The 24,994-nt window shown below is 35.5% G+C and overlaps 1 protein-coding gene across 2 annotated transcripts in view; it reads left to right on the top strand.

The window, feature by feature from the left end:
• The window catches only part of LOC143445914 (tyrosine-protein kinase CSK-like), a 47,989-nt gene that overhangs the window by 5,073 nt on the left and 17,922 nt on the right, over positions 1-24,994 (top strand). The window contains exons 2-8 of one of the 2 annotated variants that reach the window (XM_076945312.1): positions 3,817-3,855; positions 6,951-7,043; positions 14,114-14,191; positions 17,556-17,657; positions 19,298-19,380; positions 21,594-21,618; positions 22,878-22,915. In XM_076945312.1, the coding sequence (XP_076801427.1) occupies positions 17,598-17,657; positions 19,298-19,380; positions 21,594-21,618; positions 22,878-22,915 (206 nt within the window). In that variant the 5' untranslated portion in view covers positions 3,817-3,855; positions 6,951-7,043; positions 14,114-14,191; positions 17,556-17,597. The remainder of the gene's footprint in view (positions 1-3,816; positions 3,856-6,950; positions 7,044-14,113; positions 14,192-17,555; positions 17,658-19,297; positions 19,381-21,593; positions 21,619-22,877; positions 22,916-24,994) is intronic. The other variant, XM_076945311.1, reaches the window with a different exon arrangement.

Genomic DNA, 24,994 nt, shown 5'->3' with positions numbered 1-24,994 from the left:
CTTTATTTTTTAATTGCTTTGTCACCTTTATTAATTAAATTATCTGCGTTCAATATCGTAATGTTTTTTGCTCTCTTTTTATTTCCCCGGAAAAGTTGTGCGTTCAAAGTGATTTTATTTACAGTCTCTTGATAACTTAGATGTAATAACATAGTAACCTAAATCTGTCTTAAATGTACCTTTTAGCCTGACTTCAATTAAATCCAAAATACAGTAAAATTCGCCTATATCGACAGTTCGCCTATATCGACACCTTTTTTGATACCCCAGAGCATTTTGTTCGTTTATAGTGACAGTTGTAGCTCTTCTTTTGACTCCGGGACGTAATTCCACTTACGACTTTTTGACGTTATTGTATGATGGTTTAGGATACCTAGTCGTATTTGACGTTAATATGATGCCACTATGACTTATTAGTTATTACCACTTGAGCAGTGTCCACAAATCGTCATGTTGGATGGTTTAATTCCAGAAACCTATGGTTTTTTCAATTATTCTACAAGCGATAAAGGACTCGTAATTCGCAAAACAATCACGGTGAGCAGCATTTGAGTGAGCTAGCAGTTGATGAACGTAGAGAAGAAGGAAATGAAGGTGATGATGATGAAGATATTTCTGTAGAAGACGTTCAACATGCTGTCCTATCTCCATAAGAAGCGCGGTCAGAAATCAGGAAATTAGATTGCTACCTCAGAAGCAGCGACGACAAACAAGAAGTTTTACATTCGCTAACAGAAATTCAGCAACATGTGTTAAATAAAGCTGTCGCAAAAACAAAACTGAAAAAAATTAGCGATTTTTTGCAAGGAAGTAAATATTGACCTGTACATTACTGTAGTAACGTTATATTGCTCCGCGTCAGTACCGTCTGCGTGCGTATTACGTGTAAATACAGCTACCATTATTTTTCACGATCTTGTTTGTGTTGTTCTTTGCCGTAGTGTACGCAAAAACATACAATTAAGCGGCAGGGCTGATTAGAGTACACATTTAACCCTTACCAGCCCTTACATTGAACTAAAACCGGAATTTAGGAACAATCTATATTGATTCGTCTATATCGACACTTTGCCTATATCGACACTTTTTCTTCATCTTCTTGAGATGTCGATATAGGCAAATTCTACTGTAACTAAAATCAGCTTTTGCATACCCAACTTTTCTCCTAACCTAACTGCCTGTTTTTAAAGAAGGACCGCTTGATCTACATACAGTGAAATAATCGCTCTCAAGTTTTTACTGTCAATGTCATGTTCAAATTTCTGACATACATCACCAATGACTACTTTCAACCTACGCAAACATACTGTAGAAAATAGAACAAATACTACCGATACGCAGTATGATGTCATAATGGTGATCAAAGATATCACGGTGAAAAGTTAAAAATGTTTAGTTCGAACTACAGAGTCTCGCCATATTGTTACGGCCCGTTTTATTTCTCGATATCTTGCCTAAATTGCATTAGGTAATGAGAAATCATCTGTATGGCCATGGAACGGGCTAAGTATAATTAAAATTAAAGATAAGTAGCACATTGAATTCCAATGATGGAAGGTGTTACTTTAAGAGAAAGTACATAACGAAAAGGGGGTAGAAAGCGAAACATGGAACAGATAAACAAGAGTGAGATGGGAAAGCGAAAGTTGTGAAACGAGATAATAAAAGCGCCAGTAAGAAAACAGAAAGTGCAGCACGAGGCAGCTTTCTGCAATGCTTTGACTATGAGTCTATGAGATTATAATATATTCATCGAGTTTAATGTGGTTATTTGTGATGCCAGTTATTGGTATTAAACTGCAACATTCTTAAAGAAAGCCTAAACAATGGATTCAACTCGCTGGTTGCAAGCAACTTCTAATCGTGTTTAAATAAACTTTGAAATGTCCATCTTAGCTAATTCAAATTTGTGGCATATAATTAGATGCTAATCTTTCAATTCATATACCATTCGATGACAACTGAAGCATCACAATAAAGGATGGCATTAAAAAACATTACGATACAAGTTTTAGTGATCTTTGAAAACATTTTAACAGCTTTTAAACAACATAATAGAAATTAAAAGTTTGAAAGTATCTACTTTGCCGAAAAAGGATCTTACCCGTTGTTAACGATGGGCAATCAGGTTAACAGATGCAGAAAAGCTGTTGAGTTTGGTCTCCAAGTGGGCAAATTGTCTTTTATAGCGTCTTTAATTAAGAGTGCTGTAACTTTTGCTGTTTAAACTTGAACCCCGCAATCATTTCTCATCACATGGGCCTGTGTTGCTGAGTTAGCTTTGTGCAAGTATAGTGTTGCAAAACCAGTTTTTACCATTTTTCAATTTTTTAAAAATAACCGATAAATCGAAGCTGAAAAAACGGTTTTTCAACTTTCTTAAATTACGCTCCACAATTTGTCCACTTTTTTTATGCATTCAATTTTGTAACGGATCCGTTATCATATACAACAGATAACTTCTTCAGTCCCTTTAAGAGATAATATAAAATACCTCGTATATAATGGATCTATGAATTTTGCAGAGAAATTGGTTGTTGACACTTGACAGTACAATTGCTAACTTACTACTATACAAAAGATGGTCTTCCTAAAAGCAAGTGATGGTTTGCTGTGCTGTTAGATTTCGTTACGATTTCCAATTCCAATAAAGCAATGGTTTCCTTTTTTGTTTTCAATTTTTTGTTTTTGATATGTATCTATTTTATAGTCTACACTGGTCTATACCATCATATCTATTGATCATTGATGGCTTGGTTCATTAGTATTGTGTATCATTCACCTCAACATGTTTTTAACATATTGGGGAAAAGACGTTTTTTTTTCAAGCTAACGCTTGGTGAAAACCGGATTTCAAATTAATTAGAATTCTTTACATTTTATTGCCCAAATTTAGAACTGTTGACCAGGACCATTAAATAGATACAAGTTTTGTTAATGACTTGTTCAATATTGTCGATTTTTATCATTGATAACGATTGTTCAGAAAACAGGTGAAATATGGCGTCAAATGCCTTTCTTTACTGGTGTTCCATGTGCCTGGTTTCCCTTGCTGCCTACAGCAAAACCATTTTGAAGCTTTCGATTTCTGTTTCTTAAAAGGTTAAACGGTGTCAAGATAAGACAGAATTCATTTTTTACTGAAAGGCCTCTGAGGCCAGCATCATTAAAGTGCCGGGCTTTTTTATACCAATTTTCAAAAGTTGTTAAAACAGTTTGTGACTTGTTCCTTGAACATGAACTGTCTTCTCTTGGCATGTCGTAAACATATGAATAAATCAAATCTTCCTGCCAATGTTATGCAAAATTGCTTTGCATGACGTGAACTAGTGAGTGAACCAGCTGTAAATTATTGATACAAATCAACTGGGATGCCATCTAAAAGAATAAAGATTTCAACAAATATTTGCTTTTCATCAAATTAAAAAGGTCTTACACACCAAACATAGTGGTACATTAATGTCTCGTAACTGGTATGAGAGACTATGGGTAGGTTCTTTCATAAAATTTTTGCTATTCTTTTGTTCATTTTCATGAACAAAAATGGTTAAGTTAGAAAAGGGTTTGGTGGTGGATTTACACAGAGATTTTTGGCGAATGGATTTATGTATGTTTAACTTGGACAGTTTGCTCTCAATTTTTATTAATTAAAAATAACTTGTGATATTGTATGCACTGACAGTATGATGTCATAAATCAAACGAAATAAATTAATTTACGACCTGAAAATTAGTTTCTATATTTATGAAACTATTTACAGTTTAATTTCTCAAGTTAATATTTTATGATTGTTTACTAAGTGTAACATTGTTGCAGGTTTTGAATTTCCTCTCTCTTCTGGACATGGCAAATGTGGTAAGTGGAATTGTGAATAGTTTGAGCGTAAATTGAGAATTCCCTAAATTAGAATAGTCATAATGTAATTGTCCACTTGAATTTTTTAACCTGCCATTTGTGAAAAGTGATTGGACTCATGAAACTTTTATTTTAACAAAGGTTTTTGGTATTGATTGAAGAATAATTGTAAACATGTTGGCATACATTTCAGTCAACTATACACTGCACAAAGGTCTCCCCATTATCGGGCCAGCTTGATTCACTAATGCCTTCTTTTGAAATATACAACTCACGAATTAGCAGCGTGAAGGCTAACTCACAAAATCCGGCCTCTGCTTCAGTTTAACCCTAAAGACGCAGGCTGGAAGGGTTCACTGGTGCTTCCCAAACCCAATTGATAGATACAGTGTTCTGAAATCTAAAGGAACTGGACTTGTTCAATGATGTAGAAAAATTAGCCCAACATCGTACTAAATGGAGAACCTTTATTTCCCTGATTGGCCCCGTGTATTGTGATCCTCTGGCCATTACACAAGAAAACGTGATGATGATGATACCCTGTATAACATTGTGAAGACTTAAATTGTATAATTTGCTAACTTTAAAATCAATCGCCCATGCTATGTGAGTGCGGCCTATGGCCATTGCCATCCATTTGTATCGATAGGGCTTGCTATATTCACCCAAATTAATGTGGCCAAGTCACATCACTGCGTATTAGCCTCCTCCCGATTTTGGCCGATATATACCCTAAATTATTTTTTTAATCTGTAACAATCTCAATGTAAGTAACAATGTAACAATGTAAGCAAAAGCTTAATTTCTGGAAATCGCTGTGTAGCCCAGAACGTTTAAAATGTTTATATTATAAAAACCTTTTTAAGCTTATATTATTCGTACTTTTTTACGTGAAATCGTGTGGGAATTTAAACATAACAGAACTTGTGAAATAATATAGTTACTTCTATGCACACTTTGATAAGACAGGCCTGCTTTACAAGTACTGCATGTCCTTATTTTTATCCCTGCAACTTGCAGCGTGGTGATTGCGCAGCGTGCCCGGACTTTGGTAAAGTGTTGTGTTTTTGAAATCCTACATTAAATTGCTCAAAGCTCTTCTAAATTAAATTTTAGGCAATCTCTTAAAGTGAGGGGCAAATCCAAAAACAAGTTGGCCTTAAATCAAAAAGTAGTTGTCAGTAAATATACTAGAGAAAGGACTTGTGTTAATAAGTAGTGGTAAAGCAGTTATAGGTGTCACAAAAGGCAAATTCTTCGCTTCATTATGACGAGGATGGCGGTTTTTATTACCTCACAACAGAAACAGAGTGGATGACTCAGGTATTTGGATCAAATATGAATAGAATGTTTTCTGTAACAAATAAGTAAAGAGTAATAGGGATAATTATAACTGGCGTGTGGAGTGTGTGGCGGCATTGCCACATTGTATTTTAGTGTCATGTTCCTTTTAAGTTATGCATTGTTGCTGAGACTACCGCACTTGTTTTCGTTTAATTGACGTGTACCTTCTGCTTTTTTTTATTGACTACTTGTTTGCGTTTGTCTTAAACGTTTGTGTCAAGGAGTTTCAACATTCGCAATGGTTTACGTTTGACAGTGTACTGTTTTCTTACTTGGTTCTTATTTTCTTACATACAAGTTGGAATTGGCTTTTAACTATGGTATGTTTGGTTTGGTCTTAACCTTACCTTATGGAGACAATTAAAGAGCCACATACGATTACAAATGTATAACAGGAACTTTTTGCGATAACTACGGAAAAACAAGAATGCTTTTTCATTTCATGTACTGTCATCTGTGGCAATCGCATATTGAAAATAAGCATTACCAGCTAGATCACCTACCTATGGAGACGTATTCCATCCAAAACATTTTGCTAGTCTACTACTACTGTACTACCAAACCTAATACAAACCTAATACAAACCCCAATCATCAAGCATATTGTTTTTACGTTATGACATCATAATGGACTGGTCTCTGTGTCATAAAAGGAGACCAAATTTGCGATACAATTTTGTCAAAAACTGCTTAACCACTACGTATTATTAAAAATCCTTTCATCAGTATGTTTACTGACAAATACTCATTGATTTATGGTCCACTTGTTTTTGGACTTTGACTTAATGCCAACTTGTTTTTAGATTTGTACATGCTTTCTGTCAAAATTTTTTTTAACTGTTCCACTCAATGAGTCATAGGCTCCTTTTCCATGAACAAATCTAAATGATCATGATACAGGAACTTCAACTTCACATTCAAAAATAATAAGATAATATGAAAATACTACATTGCTCAGCACTTACGTATGAAAAAAGTTCCGTATAACAACTGAATTTTTGCTTTTCGGTGTGGCAATTTTAAAACGATTCAAATAGTGTGTTTTCAGAGCATTAAACAAACAAACAATCGAACTTAAGATTAGTTGTTCCAGGTGAATTTCTAAAAAACACATTACTGGATGAACTGTTGTATTTTGTGGTTTATTGTCCTTTATTTTATGCATGACAAACATAAACTTACACAAAATCCATTACAGAGAATACCTTATATTAACTGAAATTTTACACTGAATAACTAGATAATTCAGATTTGCTAGTGCATGAATGTGGCAAGTATACAAACTTTTTAAACTAAGTTTCTACGAACTCTTTAACAGTCGGAACCTGAGTCGTAAAATTTACAGAATCAATGTTTGTCCACTGCTTAAAAATGTAATTATTGTACATTCCGCCGTATAAGAGAGACAAAATAAGACCGATACAATAATTCGTGTTCCAGCACAATATAATTAATTTGCGAATTACGTGAAATATTCAATTGTCTTTGTCAATTGCGAACATCGTGCTATGATGTCAGTATGATTAAACCCCTTCCGTTTAAAGCCATCCTCTCTTTGTTTTCATTGCCTACTCGCAAAGAAAAAAGATGAGTAGCATTACACATGTCTTGAATCTTGTTTTTGTAATGACTGTCAAACGCAGGCGCTTACTATTGCATTAAAGTCTTTTGCAGTGGTAACAAATGAGAACGTCATGCATAGAACTTAGATCATGCTCAATTAGTGGTAAACCGTTGTCTCCTTTGTCGTAGGAGAAAAACGCAAAGGGGGCTTATGCGCCAGGTTTATGTTAAAAACGTATTTTGGACTTGAAAAACTAGTCCTCCTAGAGAGGACTTGTACAGGTACGTGTATTTCACTGATTTTTAGAAAATGCTGAGCAATATTTATTAATAGCAAGAGATTTTGATGCACAAAGCTGCGTTTACACCTGCGGTCTAGCGGCAGCACAACATAATTTGGCACAATTGCCCGAAACAGAGTGAAGTGTCGTAGTAGGCATCATTGGAAGATGGATTAGGGCCTAATGTTGAGTTTTAGATAGTGGTAATTTTTGATACATTGTTAAAATAGTCACCGTAAATAAACGATACGACCACTTATATTTCATATGTACTCTTATGTTAAACACTAATAGCTGATCTGCCTGTGTGCAGTTTTGTCTTCACCAGAATCGTTCAATTTGCTTCTGGTTAATTCGATAAATTGCTGAACCAATGTTTTGCAAATCCAAACAAATGAAGAATACAAGTTAACTGCCACTGGCCTTGTTGTTTCTTTAGTTTTGCCCATTTTTTATAACAATTAGCATAACCCTAAAACAATTATTACTATAGCAATTTTTTGCAATTATGTCACGTTAAAAGCAACATTTGTTAACTTTATCACTTGGTCTGATACATGCCGACCTTTATGAAATTCGAAGTTGCATGAACCTGAATAGTTATCTTTGCGGCACTTCATTACATTACCATTAGACTGACAAAACAGGAAATATAACAAAACATTTGGAGACAAGACAATAACAATAAACTGGTAAATTTTTAGCACGGCTGGATGGAAAAACTATAACAAATTCCAAATCACTAAGATCAAAATCCTGTTTCTGAGACTGAGGTGAGGGGGGCAGAATAGCAGAGCCTTCTGGTGCACAAAACTCATTCATTATTAGTTGAGCATTGCATTACATATGCCAGTATTAAGGTATAAAGAACTCGCATGCCTCAATTTTCCTGCACAAAATTATAAACGGCGGTATAACAAAAAACACATTTATGCTTTTACATTACCATTTTTCCTTTTTAACAGCATTCACAGCTTTGTTTCCAATATGCGTAAACTTATTCTATTGTGAGTAACTGTGTTAAGATTAAAAGTTAAAGTAAGCAAATTTAATTTGTCCCAACCAAAGCACTGCATGGCAACAATTAAGGCAGCAAATACAAATCTGGCAAGTACAGACTAGTACGTGCTATATGGGACTCATCTGAAAATTTATTATTAAATTCGTTTAACGACAAGTAGCACGATCTAGAACTTCTCTCTGAACTACAGCCTTCTCAAGGAAAAGGAGCTTGAGTGCCTTGATGACCTTTCAGGAAATGGTGCAAAAAAAAATTACAAACCAATGCCTATACCAAGACAGGTCAAAAGTAAGATGTTCGTCCAAAGACAACTTTTACTTTACACAATAATGTCATGCCCACTATAATCTTCATCATCCAGACTGCTAGCATTACATAACATAGAATGGTCGTTTGAAAAGTAAGCAACATTATTCCACACCAGTCGCTTGCAGTTTTTTTGCCAAGTTTTTTACTATGTTATGGGTAAGTGCAGAACACTTGTACTTTTGGAGATCCTATGCGTATTCCTGAACAAATCTGTCAAAGGTTAGCAGGAAAACACTGGAAAGTTCCGGTTATCTTGCCTGTTGAGTTTAACAAAGAAGCATTTCAACTTCAGTTTATAATTGTGAAGTTTAATTTTGCTTTGATTCTAGGTCTTAACAGTTCTAAGAAGCTAGGACTAATTAATAGGTTAGATTCTATTACTTTCCAACAATGTTCCCAGATGTTTTTAATGGTATTGGTTCCATCCCAGGTCATCACAGAATAAAGTTTAACTCCAGTGTGGCTTCTGTCGTTTGACCTTGTCTTCCTAGTCGAAAAGAAATCATGTCACAGTTCTTGTGGTGCAAAGTATTTCACAAATCCTGAAACGCTATCTGGCCTCTGGCAAATCAAGCTAGATGATTCCTGTTGTCATCTTTGTACATTTAAGTTGTCCTTTGGCCGATACCATTTTTTACGCTTTCGGCTTGCCATTTATAATTTCGTCGGCCCCAGAGGTGTTTCATAACACTGTTTGCATGATGTTCTAGCACATTACAGGCTTAGTATTGTTGATGAATGATATTGTGGCTAGGGGTAGCATCTTAGACAAACACAACACTCTGTTAATTCAGGTCTTACAAGTTCTTCGCAAAAAAAATTTCTACAAATTCTACGCCAGAAATGTGTTTTCTACACCAGTTCCATCGCCAAGTTATGAATACTAAAAAAAAAAGCCAGATCTACTGTAGAAAAGGCCAACATGACAAATCGTTTAAAAGTGCCGGAAACCAAAAGCGATCTTTTAACATGTCTCGGGATTTACATATGTGTTGGGAGATTGATTCCTGACCTGTCGAATCGATCAGTAAACCTTCGCATGCTTCTTCGCAAAAACGTCAAATGGCACTGGACAGACGATCATCAAAAGGAGTGTGAAACCTTAAAATCTTTAACTGCTACGACATCAGTTTTGAAGTTCTTGGCTCCCAAAAAGATAACAAAGGTTTGTGTCGACTCCTCGCAACATGGCTTAGGTACAGCTTTGTTACAACAGCACGAGGAAGGCGGTTGGAAACCTGCAGCATATGCGAAACGCACAAATTGGAAAGGAACTGTTAGCAATTTTATTTGCTTGTGAACGTTTCCAACAGTATGTTTGTGGGCAAAATATTAAACTTGAAACTGAAACCACAAGCCAGTAATCTCACTTTTTCAGAAATCATAAAATAATTGTCCTCTGAGATTACAAACAATTATGATTCGATTGTAACAGCTTGACTTCATACCCGCTTTTACACTTGGAAAACTGATGTTTACCATCGACTTGCTCTCCAGAACCGTCAACAATGATTAATCTGTTAATTTGTTGAGTTGTGACACCATTGGAAAATAAGACAAACTGAAGCTACGCCAATCGTAATGTAATTTGAGGCTTGTTAAATTTTCCAGTGGTTGTATTAGCGCTTTCAAGTCTATTACTTGACAATTAAATTGTGTGTGTTCAGCTCATGAACAATTAATGAACAGAAAAAAGTGGTATAATCCTAGGAGCTTAAAACAAAAAATGGCAATAAAAAATTGTTAGCACGGCCACCCAAACCATCAACATAGAAAAGTTCCTAATTTAACTAAAAATAATTGATAATATCAAAATATACATACAAGAATATTACAAATAGCATAGTAAGTAGTAACTACTAAGTAAACAACCATAGTGACTGTTGCACGCAAAAAAAAACAAATTAAAAAGAATTATTTATTGGTTTATTATTGAAAAAGTTTCTGCAAAATTTTAACATTGGATGGTACAAAAATATAATCACTTGGACTTGTTAAATCCAAGTAATCAAAAATCTTAGTTTGCCTAATTTTAGTACTCCAGTGCTACATCAAATTGTCTTCAATGACGAAATTTATTTATGTTACAAATACCTTGAGGTATAGCATTTTATCAATGATAACAAACCCACCATTGAGTGCAGGTATAAAGGTCGTGACAGCATCATATAATCTTGAAAAGCAATACTTGACAATGTGGCTACTTACTACTGCTACACTTTTTCTTGTGCTAACTTAATTAAATACACAGCTGTACCTTGTTGGGAGGGGTACTATGACACCTTATCGAAAGACACTTTATCGAAAGACACTTTATCGAACGACACCTGATCGAAACGACAGATGATCGAAAGACACTTTATCGAACGACAGTTAATCGAGGCGACAGTTGATCGAACGACACTTTATCGAACCGACAGTTGATCAAAACGACAGTTGATCGAACGACATTTTATCGAACCGACAGTTCAAGCAAGATTTTTGCGTGTTTCTCAAACATTGAAACAATGAGCCATTGTGATGTGCGGTCTTTGTAATGGTGTGCATTAATGAATTGTGATGTATATATCATAAAGTTGACGATTTATATTTTATATCTATATTTTATATTTGTATCATAAAGTGTACGATTTCGCATGGCGGCCGGCCCGCCCACATATTAATAAGATATCACAAGAATACGCACGAGAATTACTAAGTACGAGAGTAACCTAGAAACCTATGCGTCGTAGACTGATGAGATTATTACAGGTTAGTAGAAACATCATCTGGCTTCCTGTATACATCATAATTGTAAAACTAAAGAAAGTGAATTTAGTGTAAATTAGGTATTTCTAAAAGTGACACATTTCTATAAATTCTTCTTGTTACGCCGCGCCCCCGCTGTGAAAAGAGAACGAAAAAGAATAGTTAGTCAAGTTATTGGTGCGTAAATGAGCGTGACGCGACACCTTATCGAAAGACACTTTATCGAACGACACTTAATCGAACGACACTTTATCGAAAGACACTTAATCGAACGACACCTGATCGAAACGACACCTGATCGAAACGACAGTTGATCGAACGACACTTTATCGAACCGAAAGTTGATCAAACGACACTTTATCGAACCGACAGTTAATCAAAACGACAGTTGATCGAACGACACTTTATCGAACCGACAGTTCAAGCAAGATTTTTGCGTGTTTCTCAAACATTGAAACAATGGGTCATTGTGATGTTCAGCTATCTGTCCATGTTTGTTTGATAAAGTTGGATTTTGTAATTTTTGAGATATTGTGATATTTATATAATTTTGCTCTCTCTCCGCATTGAAACGTATTACTCATTTACGCACCAATAACTTGACTAACTATTCTTTTTCGTTCTCTTTTCACAGCGGGGGCGCGGCGTAACAAGAAGAATTTATAGAAATGTGTCACTTTTAGAAATACCTAATTTACACTAAATTCACTTTCTTTAGTTTTACAATTATGATGTATACAGGAAGCCAGATGATGTTTCTACTAACCTGTAATAATCTCATCGTCTACGACGCATAGGTTTCTAGTAATTAACGATTGCAAATGTGTGTGCGGGGTTGGCCACACCTAGTTTTTTTAGTAAACTCGCGAGCCTGGTTAGGATAGGGTTAAAAGATCCACAATTTATTGAAACAACTGACGATATGCACTGTTAAAAGAACGACAATTTATTAAAAGAACTGACAACATGCACTGTTAAAAGCACGACAACTGACGAAGTGCACATTTCAATCGCATTCATTTAATTACAAGTTGTGTGCAATTGCTCGAAGATAACTTTTTATGTCCATATTTGTTGAGTCATAATTTTCAACTATGCTCTTCAGCCGTTGGTTGACAGCGTCGTAGCGCTTCTTCCGAGGTGGGCCATCGATTCCAGCACTCAATTGCTCAATTAACATTTCGTTGGAACCTTGTTCCCGCTTAATTTTTTTGACGAGTCTTCGAAGCGTCGGATGGGATAATGAGACACGCTTGCTGAACGCATTGTGCCATCCTTCAATGCTATTATTCGTTCTTGGAAGGAAGCGGAATTGGCCATTGGCCAAAATGGAAAAGGCAGCCGAGAATTTCTGCCCGAGGGAAGCTGGAAGAAAGAGCATTATATGCTGCCATTTCAAAGTCTATTGTTACGGTTTCTGGGGCTATTCCTGGTCGCTGTTGTTCCAATAAACAAAAGATGCGATTGTACACAGCTTCAGATTTGTTCTCGGTAATGGTGTATACGAGTGGCACCGTGCGATTTTCATCGACCAGCGCGTGTATCGTGTACAGCTGGTATCCAAGTGGGGCAACATCAAATGTACCGTCACAAAACCAATTAGCGCAGTTGTTCAGTATATCCAGATTCTTTTGAGATGCAAACATATAGAATTCGTTCTCATCGTCTTCCTCGATAACGAAGGCTTCTCCCCTCGGTGTATTAGCTGAGCGTGATCTTAGCTTGCTTTTCGTGAATTTCATTGTTGAAAATATTTGTTCACATGTGTACGTGCTACCAAGCATCGAAGCCATTTATTTTGCGCTGTCGGTCAAGCTGGGATAAAGACTACTTTCAAGAAGCTACTTTGTGTAAAAGTCAGGCAGCGACATGCCCCTTGCTATAAAATTTTGCCTTCAATTCCTTACTCTTTGTATCTATAATGACTATAGTCTTGTCTACTGTACAGACAATCTCGTACTTAGTAATTCTCGTGCGTATTCTTGTGATATCTTATTAATATGTGGGCGGGCCGGCCGCCATGCGAAATCGTACACTTTATGATACAAATATAAAATATAGATATAAAATATAAATCGTCAACTTTATGATATATACATCACAATTCATTAATGCACACCATTACAAAGACCGCACATCACAATGGCTCATTGTTTCAATGTTTGAGAAACACGCAAAAATCTTGCTTGAACTGTCGGTTCGATAAAGTGTCGTTCGATCAACTGTCGTTTTGATTAACTGTCGGTTCGATAAAGTGTCGTTCGATCAGCTGTCGTTTCGATAAAGTGTCGTTCGATCAACTGTCGGCTCGATTAACTGTCGTTCGATAAAGTGTCTTTCGATCAGCTGTCGTTTCGATCAGGTGTCGTTCGATAAAGTGTCTTTCGATAAATTGTCTTTCGATAAGGTGTCGTAGTACCGTAAATGAGTAATACGCTTCAATGCGGAGAGAGAGCAAAATTATATAAATATCACAATATCTCAAAAATTACAAAATCCAACTTTATCAAACAAACATGGACAGATAGCTGAACATTTTTTATGAAAAGTCACCAAATTTTAATTTTCTACAGCAAACAATGCAACGGTACGCCACGTTTTGCTATGACTGTGTGCGGGAGAAGCAACAGTCGATTCGATCAACTGTCGCTTTGATCAGCTGTCGGTTCGATAAAGTGTCGTTTGATCAACTGTCGGTTCGATAAAGTGTCGTTCGATCAACTGTCGTTTCAATCAGGTGTCGTTTCGATCAGCTGTCGTTCGATTAAGTGTCTTTCGATAAACTGTCGTTCGATTAAGTGTCGTTCGATAAAGTGTCTTTCGATCAGGTGTCGCGTCACGGTTGGGAGGTGCTCTTTCACTGGACACTTGGCTTTTACCAGCACAGCTAATAACATGTGGAATAGTGCTTGACTGACAGATAATATTTAAATTGGATTAACAGTACAGTGTGTGTAATTAGAAATTTATTTCATTACTTTTTGTTTGTTTAGCCTACAGGAAAACTAATAGACATCAGTGAAGCAAGACCTCATGCAACATCTTATGAAAATCATGAAGTGTTTTCTTCTGTAAGCTTATTTTAATTTTTTTGTTTGGATATTCAGCTATATCACTTACTGGAAAATTTTGCTGAAAGAGGAAATTATTTCTTCAACGCCAATGGCAATAATTTTAAATGTAGATTACATATATCCCAATGGAAAAACTATTCTATTGTTAGCTTGTATTTTTTGTTCTCTATTAAACTGCCTCACTAACTTGTTTACTTCCATTGTTTATTTGTAGAATGAGATGATCTTTCATGCATTATGTTTGCCACCAGGCATAGTAACCATCATAAAAAATGCTCTGCCTTTATAAAAAAACGAAATTAAATTTTTACCTATGATTTGATTACCCCTGCAGATAAACTTCATCAGAGTAAATTTAATTATAAAGTTTGCAAAACACTGTAAGTATTTAAAATAAATTGGTGGAGAATGATTATGATATGTGTCCTTCATGTTAATGATTACAAGTACAAAACAGCTGATAATAATTAATTAATCTAAGAAACTGGCAATAATACCGCTTTACTCCAGGACTGAAATGTTACATGTTAACATAGGCACTGACTTCTTCAGAGATGACCCCCGCGAATATTTTGTACTTTGCACAGTATTTTTAAATAAAAACGTTACCTAACTCAACATTTGTTTAAAGATAAGATATGGAATTGGGTGAATGATTATTGCGATACCTTATAATTGCAGGGTTTGCACCAAATTTTCATGTAAATGTCATATATTCTAATGAATGTAAAGAATTGGTGTTGTAACATTGCTTGGTAATTTTTTGTCCTCATATTCGAGATTTGTTGTATGTTTACGAAAAATTTACTATGTATTTTAAGTGTTAAGAGTAGTAATAACCGCAGACATAACTCACGAATCTGCTAACTGATTTGTTTTAGATCTGGATATATACATTTAAAGGACGTATCAGTGTCATGAGCATGTGTAGAAGGTGTTAAGGAGGTGTCAAAGACCAAAAAATGCCATAAAATCTTTGCTTGTTTTCTTATACAGTGAATTTACTAAAAGACTTATTACTCGAAAAATCCTGCATGGTGCTCTCTGAAATTTTTCATGTTAATTTAGTATGCTTTGGACTACCATACCATAAAATGCCATCAAAAAAGCATGATTCAAATTTTTTTAACAGAGATGCAAAATCGACACTAGAATTTTTGGCCTCAAAAACCCAATTTTAGCTACTTTAATGCCAATTTTTAGCCTAATTGTGCACGCGACCTGGGGAATTGAGACACGCCAACTGCTAGGGTAATTCCCAGGCTAGCAAACAACACCAACCATGCAGCCTTCTGATTGATCTAAACAAGTTTTTTAAAGACCTATTTAAGAGTACACCAAAATCATAGAGATCTTAGTTTTAGGTGTTTGACACCTCCTTAGAGTAGTTCAGCTTACTGTTTATTAGAAACAATCGTTTTTGAACATCAGTGTATGAATATTTACTTTGCCCTCCCTTGCACAAACATATAGCATGAATAAAATATATTAGAAAGTTCCCTTTTAGAACAGGGGCGGGCAACTTCTTCGGTCGGCGGGCCTGATATGAGAAAACGAAGTACTTGACGGGCCGGATTCCTTAATCGATACATTAAGGTCCTGGTCGACAATAGGTCCTGTAGGCTTTCTCTCCTAACACATGCCGCTCAACAACAGTTTAAGATACACTCACACAATCTTATTCGTTTAACCAAGGCTTTCTATAAATACCGCTCAACCTGTCCCACAGCTTTGCCATAATTCCACTCACAACTCGCATAACACATGCCTGCTCAGCCATTAATTATTATGTATCATCAATTCCTATTTTATCTTTATGTGACATCACCATTCAGATTGTTACACTTCTTAAAGAATAACTAACAATCACTATATTTGACGTAGTAAGCAAGTAGTGAGGGATTGCGGCAGACTGTGGCCGCAGGCCACATTATCATGTAAGACCGGAAACTGTCTGCGGGCCGGACACAGCCTGCGGGCCGTATGTTGCCCGCCCCAGTTTTAGAACTACTCTTTATTATTGCATTAAAAATTCGTGAGATACAGAGATAGTTTCTATAGAAACTAATTCTTATTGTAGCCATGAAACATTGGCCAACTAAGTTTGATTTTAAGCTTATGTGATCAATTTTACTCTCTTCACTACTTTTTTGTTTGTGACTTGTTTTGTCTGTCCATTACTTTGATGAATTAGAAAATATCAAATGTAAGTCAATTTTTTGCAATTTGTTGTTAACACTGTGTTGTGGGGTTTAAACACAGCCTGGTGTGTTCTCTTGTTGCTATAAATCAGTTCACCTATGTAAAACTAAGCACTGTTTCTGGACACATTAACAGTACAAACTTCAAAAATTCAAACTCTTAATTAAACTTGCCCATCTTTGGTCATTGCGAAATTCTTCAAAAAATTGTTTAAGCAAGCAGTGTTTATGCTTAATAAGAATACTGGTCTGAAGTAACATTATTGAAGATGGTTGTTTAAGCGACGGCCTCACCCTTACATTTAAAGCAGTGGTTCTTGAACTTTACCAACCCACCAAAGTCTATTTTATTTTCCAGACTTTCGTTGAACCTGTCGATTTGTTGCTCAAAGATAAAACTAAAATTTGTTTGATAAATTTAAAAATTGACAAAAAATGCAACAACAAGACTGCAATAGTTAACTGTAACAAAAGTACTATAGTGGTAGTTCAATTCAGCTTCTAAGGTTTATGGAAATTGTCGTCTCATTACATCGATATTGATATAATAAAGCTTGGAACTTCTTTGTATGTTCGCTCTCTTGAATAAACTGTTGATGATTCTCAATGTGACATAAGAATTGCTGTCTTATACGGCTGTAAACCACAGAAATTGAAATGGCAAAAAACATCAAGAAGAGACCCGGTATCGATGCAATTCAAAGACGCTACTAAAGTTGTTCATTATAATTTGCTTAAAGATCCAAACTTGGGCCACCACCCACATTTTGCTAAACGCTATTTTAAACAGTCTACATAAATGAGGCTATCCAGCTCAATTTGTTGATTGTTTATTTCCTCGATATGCACTTTTCAAATTTTCATTTTACAGCTTCATTGAAGTGGATCTAACGTCAAATTTACTTTGGGACAATCATAAGTAGTGACGTCTTGTGTTGATTTTGAAAGCATTGGATTTATTTAGGATCCAATTGCTTGACAGTCAAGCATACTTTAAAAAGTGACTTTAGTATTCAACGTTTAAAATAAATTAGTTTAGAATAGTAATTTGAAATACCAACATATTTGAGGAAGGACATCCCTAATTAACTATGTCCAATTAGAAGAACTAATTAACTACATAGGCTGTTGAAAAATTTGAACTATGTTTTGTGTTGTAGCAATATCCTCCAGGCACACTTTGCGAAGGAGCATTTGATTTTATGACAGAAAACAAAGGAGATTTAACGTTCAAGAAGGGAGAAGCTGTTAAAGTGATCCAGGTAGAATCTGCATGCTGCTAAGATTGGAAAAATGTTGGTTAAGAGTATTGAGTGTGGCGTTCACTTTATTAAAAAACGAAAACCAATTGTGACATCAAACAGCCAGTGGCAGCAATGATTTAGCAGATTATTTCATAAAAAAAACAGAACTACAAATTGGTGATGCAACTTATACTTGCAATATACTGTGTACCTTAAAGTTTATGATTGCCATAGTTACAAAACTTAAAAACAAGTGATTTCACATATTTACTCACGTTGCACGTGGTGGTAAAATCCGGAGCATTGGTTTCCCTGCAATTGTGTTTACTTGCGATAAGCGCATTCACTGTACGGAAAACTTGATAACGTCGAAGTGCATCCTTTCACCTGAAACAATTTCCAACTGTAAGTTGGCGTGATTTGATTTGTTTATCGTTGTCGACTGGGTAGCCGAGTGGTAGGAGCTCTGGGCTCTGATGCAACTCTCTAATGCAGTTCGTGTTCAATACCAAGTGGTGCTACACATAGTTGTCAGGTATGGTTTTGCCAGGTATTGTGCGACAGACCCAGAACTGTTAAGGTACCAATGCCACGAACAATGGGAATCAACAAAATCAAAGGGTAAAATTTGCCAATAGTGTTTTTCTAACTTGCAAAGAAATATCTGCAAACCTTTAAATAAGTTTAGCTTCTATGCTGTGCGATTGCAGTGTGCCCATACACCCTGATTTTCATTAATTAGTTAGACTATGACAATCATTGTTTTGGTTCTTGTGTTCAGTCTGCATTCTGGAAATTTGCATTGGTACACACTTTACTGCGCATTGCATAAGACATGACTTAAGCGTGGATTTGTTATAAATGACATCATAGCTTCCATACATTCATCATAAATAGGAATTGTATCAGAATCAGGTGTCAAAATTATCGATAAGTTAATACAACTTCACAATAAATTATTTTTTATTCAGATATTTTGACTGACACATGGTTAGTTAAGGTTTTTGTAAGGTTTGGCTTCGGAAACCTTGGAGAAATTCTAAGAGATCGCAACTTTTAAAGACAGTCAATTAGGTCATACCATACATAGGTCAACTCGGTAACCAGGGCTCAAGCAATGGGATCTTATCGCCAGTTTCAGGTCGTGCAAGGACTTTTCTCAGTCTGACGATGAAGTTTTTCAACCGATACCATCAATCTCTTAAGTCGTTTTAGAGATCATATTGGTGGGCCCTGGAACTTTACTGTTTAACTAGTAAGGTTTGCTTCGATCGAGTCAACTATGTGAATTGATTACTATTTGTGTTGTATTGTCAGTGCTTGTAATCAAACATTAGTCTTCTCTTGTTGCCACCCAAATGCTTAATAAAGTTTATTGCCCGACTGTTTCTGAAACATCTGTCTTGCACTTCGTTTATGCCAATGGTTTCATTTATCAAATCTATATTTAATTTTATTCATGGTAATAAAGCTAGCACAGAAGTAATTTCAGTAACTCTAATTTTGTACCAACTTGAATACAAATTTATTTCTTCGATTATAAAGTCTCATATTTAGGTATTTGGTAAGGTAAATGTTGTTATCTGTAATTACGCCTCATGCACTCATCCAGATAATTAAGTTATGCAGCATGTTTTGTTATTAATTTCATTTTGCAGTCAACCCGTGATCACAATTGGTATAAAGCTGAAAATTCTAAAGGAGAGCAAGGAATGGTTCCTGCAAATTATATAATTAAAAGGTAAAATATTATATTATGTTATTTGTGTTGGCATAGATGCTGAACTTTGAAAACACCTAGGACGTCAGGCTTTTAGCTTTCCTAAAAGCAAAAAACCTGAATACACCTGTGAACTGACAAACCTGATGACATGGTTTTCCAGATCAAGTATAAATTATGCAGTTGTACACTGTAACTGAAACCAGCTTTTGGACACCTGAAATAAATGGAAACTCTTTTTTTCGTTTTTTCTTAATGTGTTTGTACGCGATGACAGTAATAGACCCAACACTGCTTTGGAATTAATACAGTTATTCAATGGGTGCTTCCCTACAGATTGATAACTAAGATTGTATGACTGGAACTGTTTCCAGGAAGAACATTCTGCCCAAAGTTTTTGTGAAAAATAAATAAGCTGCGAAAACGATTTTGATTATTCTCACAATAAAAAAAACTTTTGAACTGAAAATCTCTTTAACCACCTGTTCGTCTGCCTAATTTTCGCTTTTTTAACTTATGTTTTATAGATTTAACTAATTATAGGTTTAATGGCCTTGCTAGTTGTTACCAGCAAATATTAACATTTTTTCTCTTGACCACATTTTAAGCCTTTTCGACTTTGTCACTTTTTCCTGTTCATTGGTGCGTGTTAAAATAAAATGATTGATTGATTTTGGAGGCAGTAATTCTCTCTTGGGTTAATGCATATAAACTTATACTCATTTAAAAAAATGCTGTTTACTTTCATCCGGGGCCGCCAAACAATGCTTTATCCACAGAATTAAATCCTTAATGCACCGTTCAATATGCCGTACTCCATTATTTTTCTTTTGTGAACTTGCTTATCTCTGTTTTCTCTTCAGCTATATGTGTCTGGTCTATTGGGTAGTTTTATAAAGTTCAAAACAAAAAAGTTCCAATGGTAATAACATAAAAACGAGTTAAAATTTATGTCTTGAAATATCAAAGACGAATTAAGAATTCATATTGACTAATTAAATTGTCAGTCACTAATATATATTTTCAAGTGTGTTAGTTACGTTATGGCAAACTCTGTAACTTTCTGGCTCTGATTGACCGAGACCATGTAAGGCTTACAAGTAAAACATGGAAAGATTTAGCACAAGGTTATACGAATTAGTTTGTTTTCATGTATTGTCTTGTTATGAAAATTAATTCATTCAGTGGTATAGGTTACTGTAGACTCTTAAAAGTAATAACGCGATGTTCTGCCTTGACCTAAAACAGAACTGGTTACCTCTTTTTCTCTATGTTCGAAACCCACTTCCTCTCAGGAGGATCGTGGGGCAGCAGTTCTAGGAGCTCCCAGAACAGTTAGTGATTTTTCATCAAGCATGTCAGTTCAGCTAAAGGGATACCTAGTCGTTACCAGGCCAGGCTAGGGATATAATTGTACCACCTGGTTCTGTAAATGGTTGGTTTGGCAAGCATAACTTGGTTTGCATATTTTTGCTGAGGCATTCTTGTGTCTAGTAGTTAGGATCATACACTTTCATATGACACAGACTTAGTGCCACATACTTTGATTTATTTCAGAATATTTATTTTGAATATTCAGTCAGTTTTTGAATTTTTCAAGAAGCCTAAACTACATAAGCTATGTGAGCTCCTTTAATTGCCCACAAGTGTAAGCATTGCATATTTAGATCATTCATATAATCTAAAGTCGATGAGTCAATGAGATTCCCAGTCAATGCATCCATAATCTATAGAAAACTTTATTGCGCACAACATGAAATGAAAATTTATTATGTGAAAGTTCTGACTTCCCAAAAGGCTGACTGTTCTTCCCAGTAAGCACTCAAAATCAGGCTGCCAGAAAAGCTTCTATTTCAAATGTACGTTGTAAACTGAATATAAGTAAATATAAAGAGCATTTTCATCCTCACTGCAGCCAGTGCTAATCGAAATGTACTTCACAAGGTTGCCAGGATAAACAAAAACTTAAAGTAAATTAAAGTAAAATGTTCCTAAAAGATGAATAAGATTCTTTTTCATGAATTTGGGATGGCTACTTAGTGTGGCCTTGACCGCCTCAACTTCATGAAAAGATTAAGGTTTACTAATATGTCCTTGTATAAGCCAGTGTTGTTTATCAGTTATTTTTTGTCTGAAAAGATGGAGCTTTCATATTTTGATACATGATGCAAATTAATTTTTTGTTAGCAAATAATGTGATTGCTTCTTCAACGTGTTTTGTTTCGTTTTTTCAGGTCAATCGCATCTTCTTCCATGAAGGTAAGTTAAGTTTTTATATCGAATAGAGATCCAAAAAAGGTTTATAGTGTAGTTTCCGGTCACCAGACTTTTTTCTCGACTTGGTAGCTGTGTGGTTAGGGCAATGTAATGCTCTTAAGCAAGGCATTAATCTCACCTGATCCTGTTCAGTGGCATAATCGTTTTATTTTTTCACCACAATCACTCAAATCTTATCACTATCTTATCACTATCTATTTATGTAAAAAGCTCTGGGATTTTCTTATTCAGCGTGTGTCATAAACCGGCTTTTTTAACAACGGGTTCTAGAGACGCCAAATTTTCACGGAAGGTGCAACCGATAACCGGAAAGATTTATAACGCCTTTCAATTAACCACCCAGAGTTCAAAGCAGGGGCAAAAAACTGGCCCCGGGGCCCTGCTCTTCGACCGCTTTGGAGAGAAAACGAGACAAAAAAGCTTGCTTACGCTTGCGGATCTAGCGAGAGAACCTGCCTGAAATTTGTTGAACTTTTTGCTATTATTCGATGTATGTTGGGTCGATTTCGACAATTAAAACACTTCTAACACAGCGAGACAATATCTCTTTCCAACCGTGAAATCGTTTTCTGTTTTTAAAACTGCGGCAACAGGCAAGGTAAACTTATAGGAGCCTTACTCTGGCTGGCCAAACACAACCAGCAAGCAATAACTGTTGTGATATCGCAAATTTCAAATCATACGATCTTATGACGTCACAATTCCCAGTCTGACTTAATATGCGACTTATAGGCCAGGACAAGGTTGTTGTGAATATGCGATGTATAGGCAACTTCAACTATGTAATGATATAGCTTACCTCCTGACAGCGCTTAACAACAATAATAAGCATTGGAAATAAACACGCTAACGTCATGTTTATGGTAGGGCGTTGAATTGTTGAAAGTGGCTATTTCGCCTTACGTATAGGTACATTGATGATTGATTGACATTTCGTGGCCTGTTATAACAGATTGGCGCTTTAGTGTAACGATATTACTTTAATCAATGGGAGGTAAAAAAGACACTTTGGAACACAGTGGATAAACATACAACGTGCTGTTTGTGGTAATGCTGTAATGTGCTGTAATCTAGTTCCATATAAGCGGTGGTGTGTCCAAATTAATGAGAGAATTACTATGTGTAATGTTTACTTTTGGGACTCTAGTCCAAATTAAACAGTAGCAGAATTATACAGAGTTGACTGAATCATTTATATTTGTGCTTAAGTGCTTTGTGGACTATTAAAAATATATTTTTAGGCCACTCAACACAAAGAGGTGAAACTTCATGCAATGCCGTAAGTATTATATGTACATTCTATCACTTGCCTATAGTCAGGGTTGCCATACCGTCCTTATTTCTAAGATTTGTCCTTATTTTGAAGGTCTGTGTCTTAGAAAATATTTTTGACCTTTTTTCTAAGAAATGTCCTTATTTTCACATGCGTCCTTATTTTTGAGTCCAGACCGATGGCAACCCTGCCTATAGTTCAGGCAGTGCAATGCCTGGAAAAACCTTGCACTGTCTGGAATTTTGTCTGGAAGTCACGCACTGGTACCGTGTCATAATCTTTATCCTCAGACTGTCTGGAAAATTTTCAGATGCATTGCTTGAATTTTTTTGGTCACTGACGCCTATGCTGGATGCGTTGCTCGCTCAAACGAAAATATGAATAAGTAGGCTGAGGCGATATCTTCACGCATGTGCATTCCGGCGTTCATACCGAAACCTGATTGTTTACATGTTAGATATAATGGCAGGGAAACAGCCTATTATTGTATCCTTGCCGCAATAAAGTAACAAATTAAGTTTTTTGGTGAATAGCCCACTAGTTTTGGTTTCAGTCAGCAATGTTAGTTACACGTATTACACTGTTGCTTGTTAGAGCTAAACATAGAAATTTATAGTAATGACAATGTCTGATAAGTTTTCACCGGTTTGGTTGTATTTTACGCATTTGCTTTCTGCTCTACTGTGCTTTGTTTAAGTTGATTATGTTGCTTGATTGTTGCTTGAATTGCGTAATACGGGTTTTTAACATAAACTAACGAAGTATTAAAGCGAAAGTGTTAAGCAAGGTGTTGCGCCTCTCTAACATATCGCATTATAAATTCTAGGAAAATCGTTGTGAAGGTATGGAGTTCTTGCAAAAAATTAAGCAATTTGCATTTTGAATAGGCAAAGTTTCAGTCCTTTGTATAGTTGAAGGCAGGTATTGCTTAATGTTGCTTCACAATAACTGCCTTCAGTGTTCATATGACACGTTCTATCACGCATCATTTGTTAAACCTCCATGCGTATGCATGCTAAAGCATCGTGTGACATCAACGCAAGTACTCGAATTCGTGCAAATCTAATTAGCTATTACCTGGCCCCGCTGGGCCCGGGTAAGTACATTTTTGTCCTGTCTTCATTCCCTACCATGTATTTAAGTGTTATATATCATAATGTTTTTTGTTCTTTAAGCTAAGATATGATAATGATTGATAATAAAGACAACATTTTATATTATATATTTAACTTAGTATTAAAGTCATTTAATAGCACACGTAAAAAGATCCTCAAAACGTTTCTGGTACTTTCCTTGCTTTCGGTTGTTGGGGCAACATTTTGAGAATTGTATGAATTAGTCTATGCTAATTTTTATTTATCATTTCTTTTTTACTAATGTACATTTATTTTGCATCAAATGTTGGTCTGGACACTTTACGTACCTCTATTTTGATTTGATTTTAACACTTCGTTGAGTTGAACTTTACCTAATAAGAAATTCCCTGTTGATTAACCAACCTTTATTTTTAGGCATAGTCCGATTGTAAAGCTAAATGAACGAATACTTTTTTAGCTTTTATAAATCATATGGGCAATGACAAATTGCCCTCTTACTAAAAAAAGGTTCACATTTTTAGACCTGGGAAATCGCTCTTAAAAAGAGCATCGCTCTTGCTCTTACTTGTCAATGAAAACAAGGTCGCTCATGGTTTTGGTGTTCTGTAAAAATTATAGTACGCTTGTTTCGCCGCTCACTTCCTCACTCTTTTTAGCAAGTAAAAATATTTTCGGTCTGGCATTTTCTAAAACCAATAAAATTTGCTTGTTGCAAACTTGCTTCATAAAACGTGTGTTTAATTGTAACCTAATAATAATTGCCTGTCATTATTTGTTAAAAATGTTAGGAAATTTCATGGAATGCAATATTGAAGAATTTTGTTTTGGTCACACCTGCCGCAAAGGATTAATAGACAAGAACTAGACAAGTATAAAGAACTTTCAAGAATTGTAGATGCCAATATTTAATAGTTTAGTATTTTTCGCTTTCAAAGCATAAATCGGTTAAATTATAAAAATAACGGCAACATGAAGGAAATTATGACAC

This window comes from Clavelina lepadiformis, chromosome 2, assembly GCF_947623445.1.
Source record: "Clavelina lepadiformis chromosome 2, kaClaLepa1.1, whole genome shotgun sequence".
Classification (NCBI taxonomy): domain Eukaryota; kingdom Metazoa; phylum Chordata; class Ascidiacea; order Aplousobranchia; family Clavelinidae; genus Clavelina; species Clavelina lepadiformis.
The sequence above is the reverse complement of the archived record's forward strand: the minus strand, read 5'-3'. Positions and strand labels throughout refer to the sequence as shown.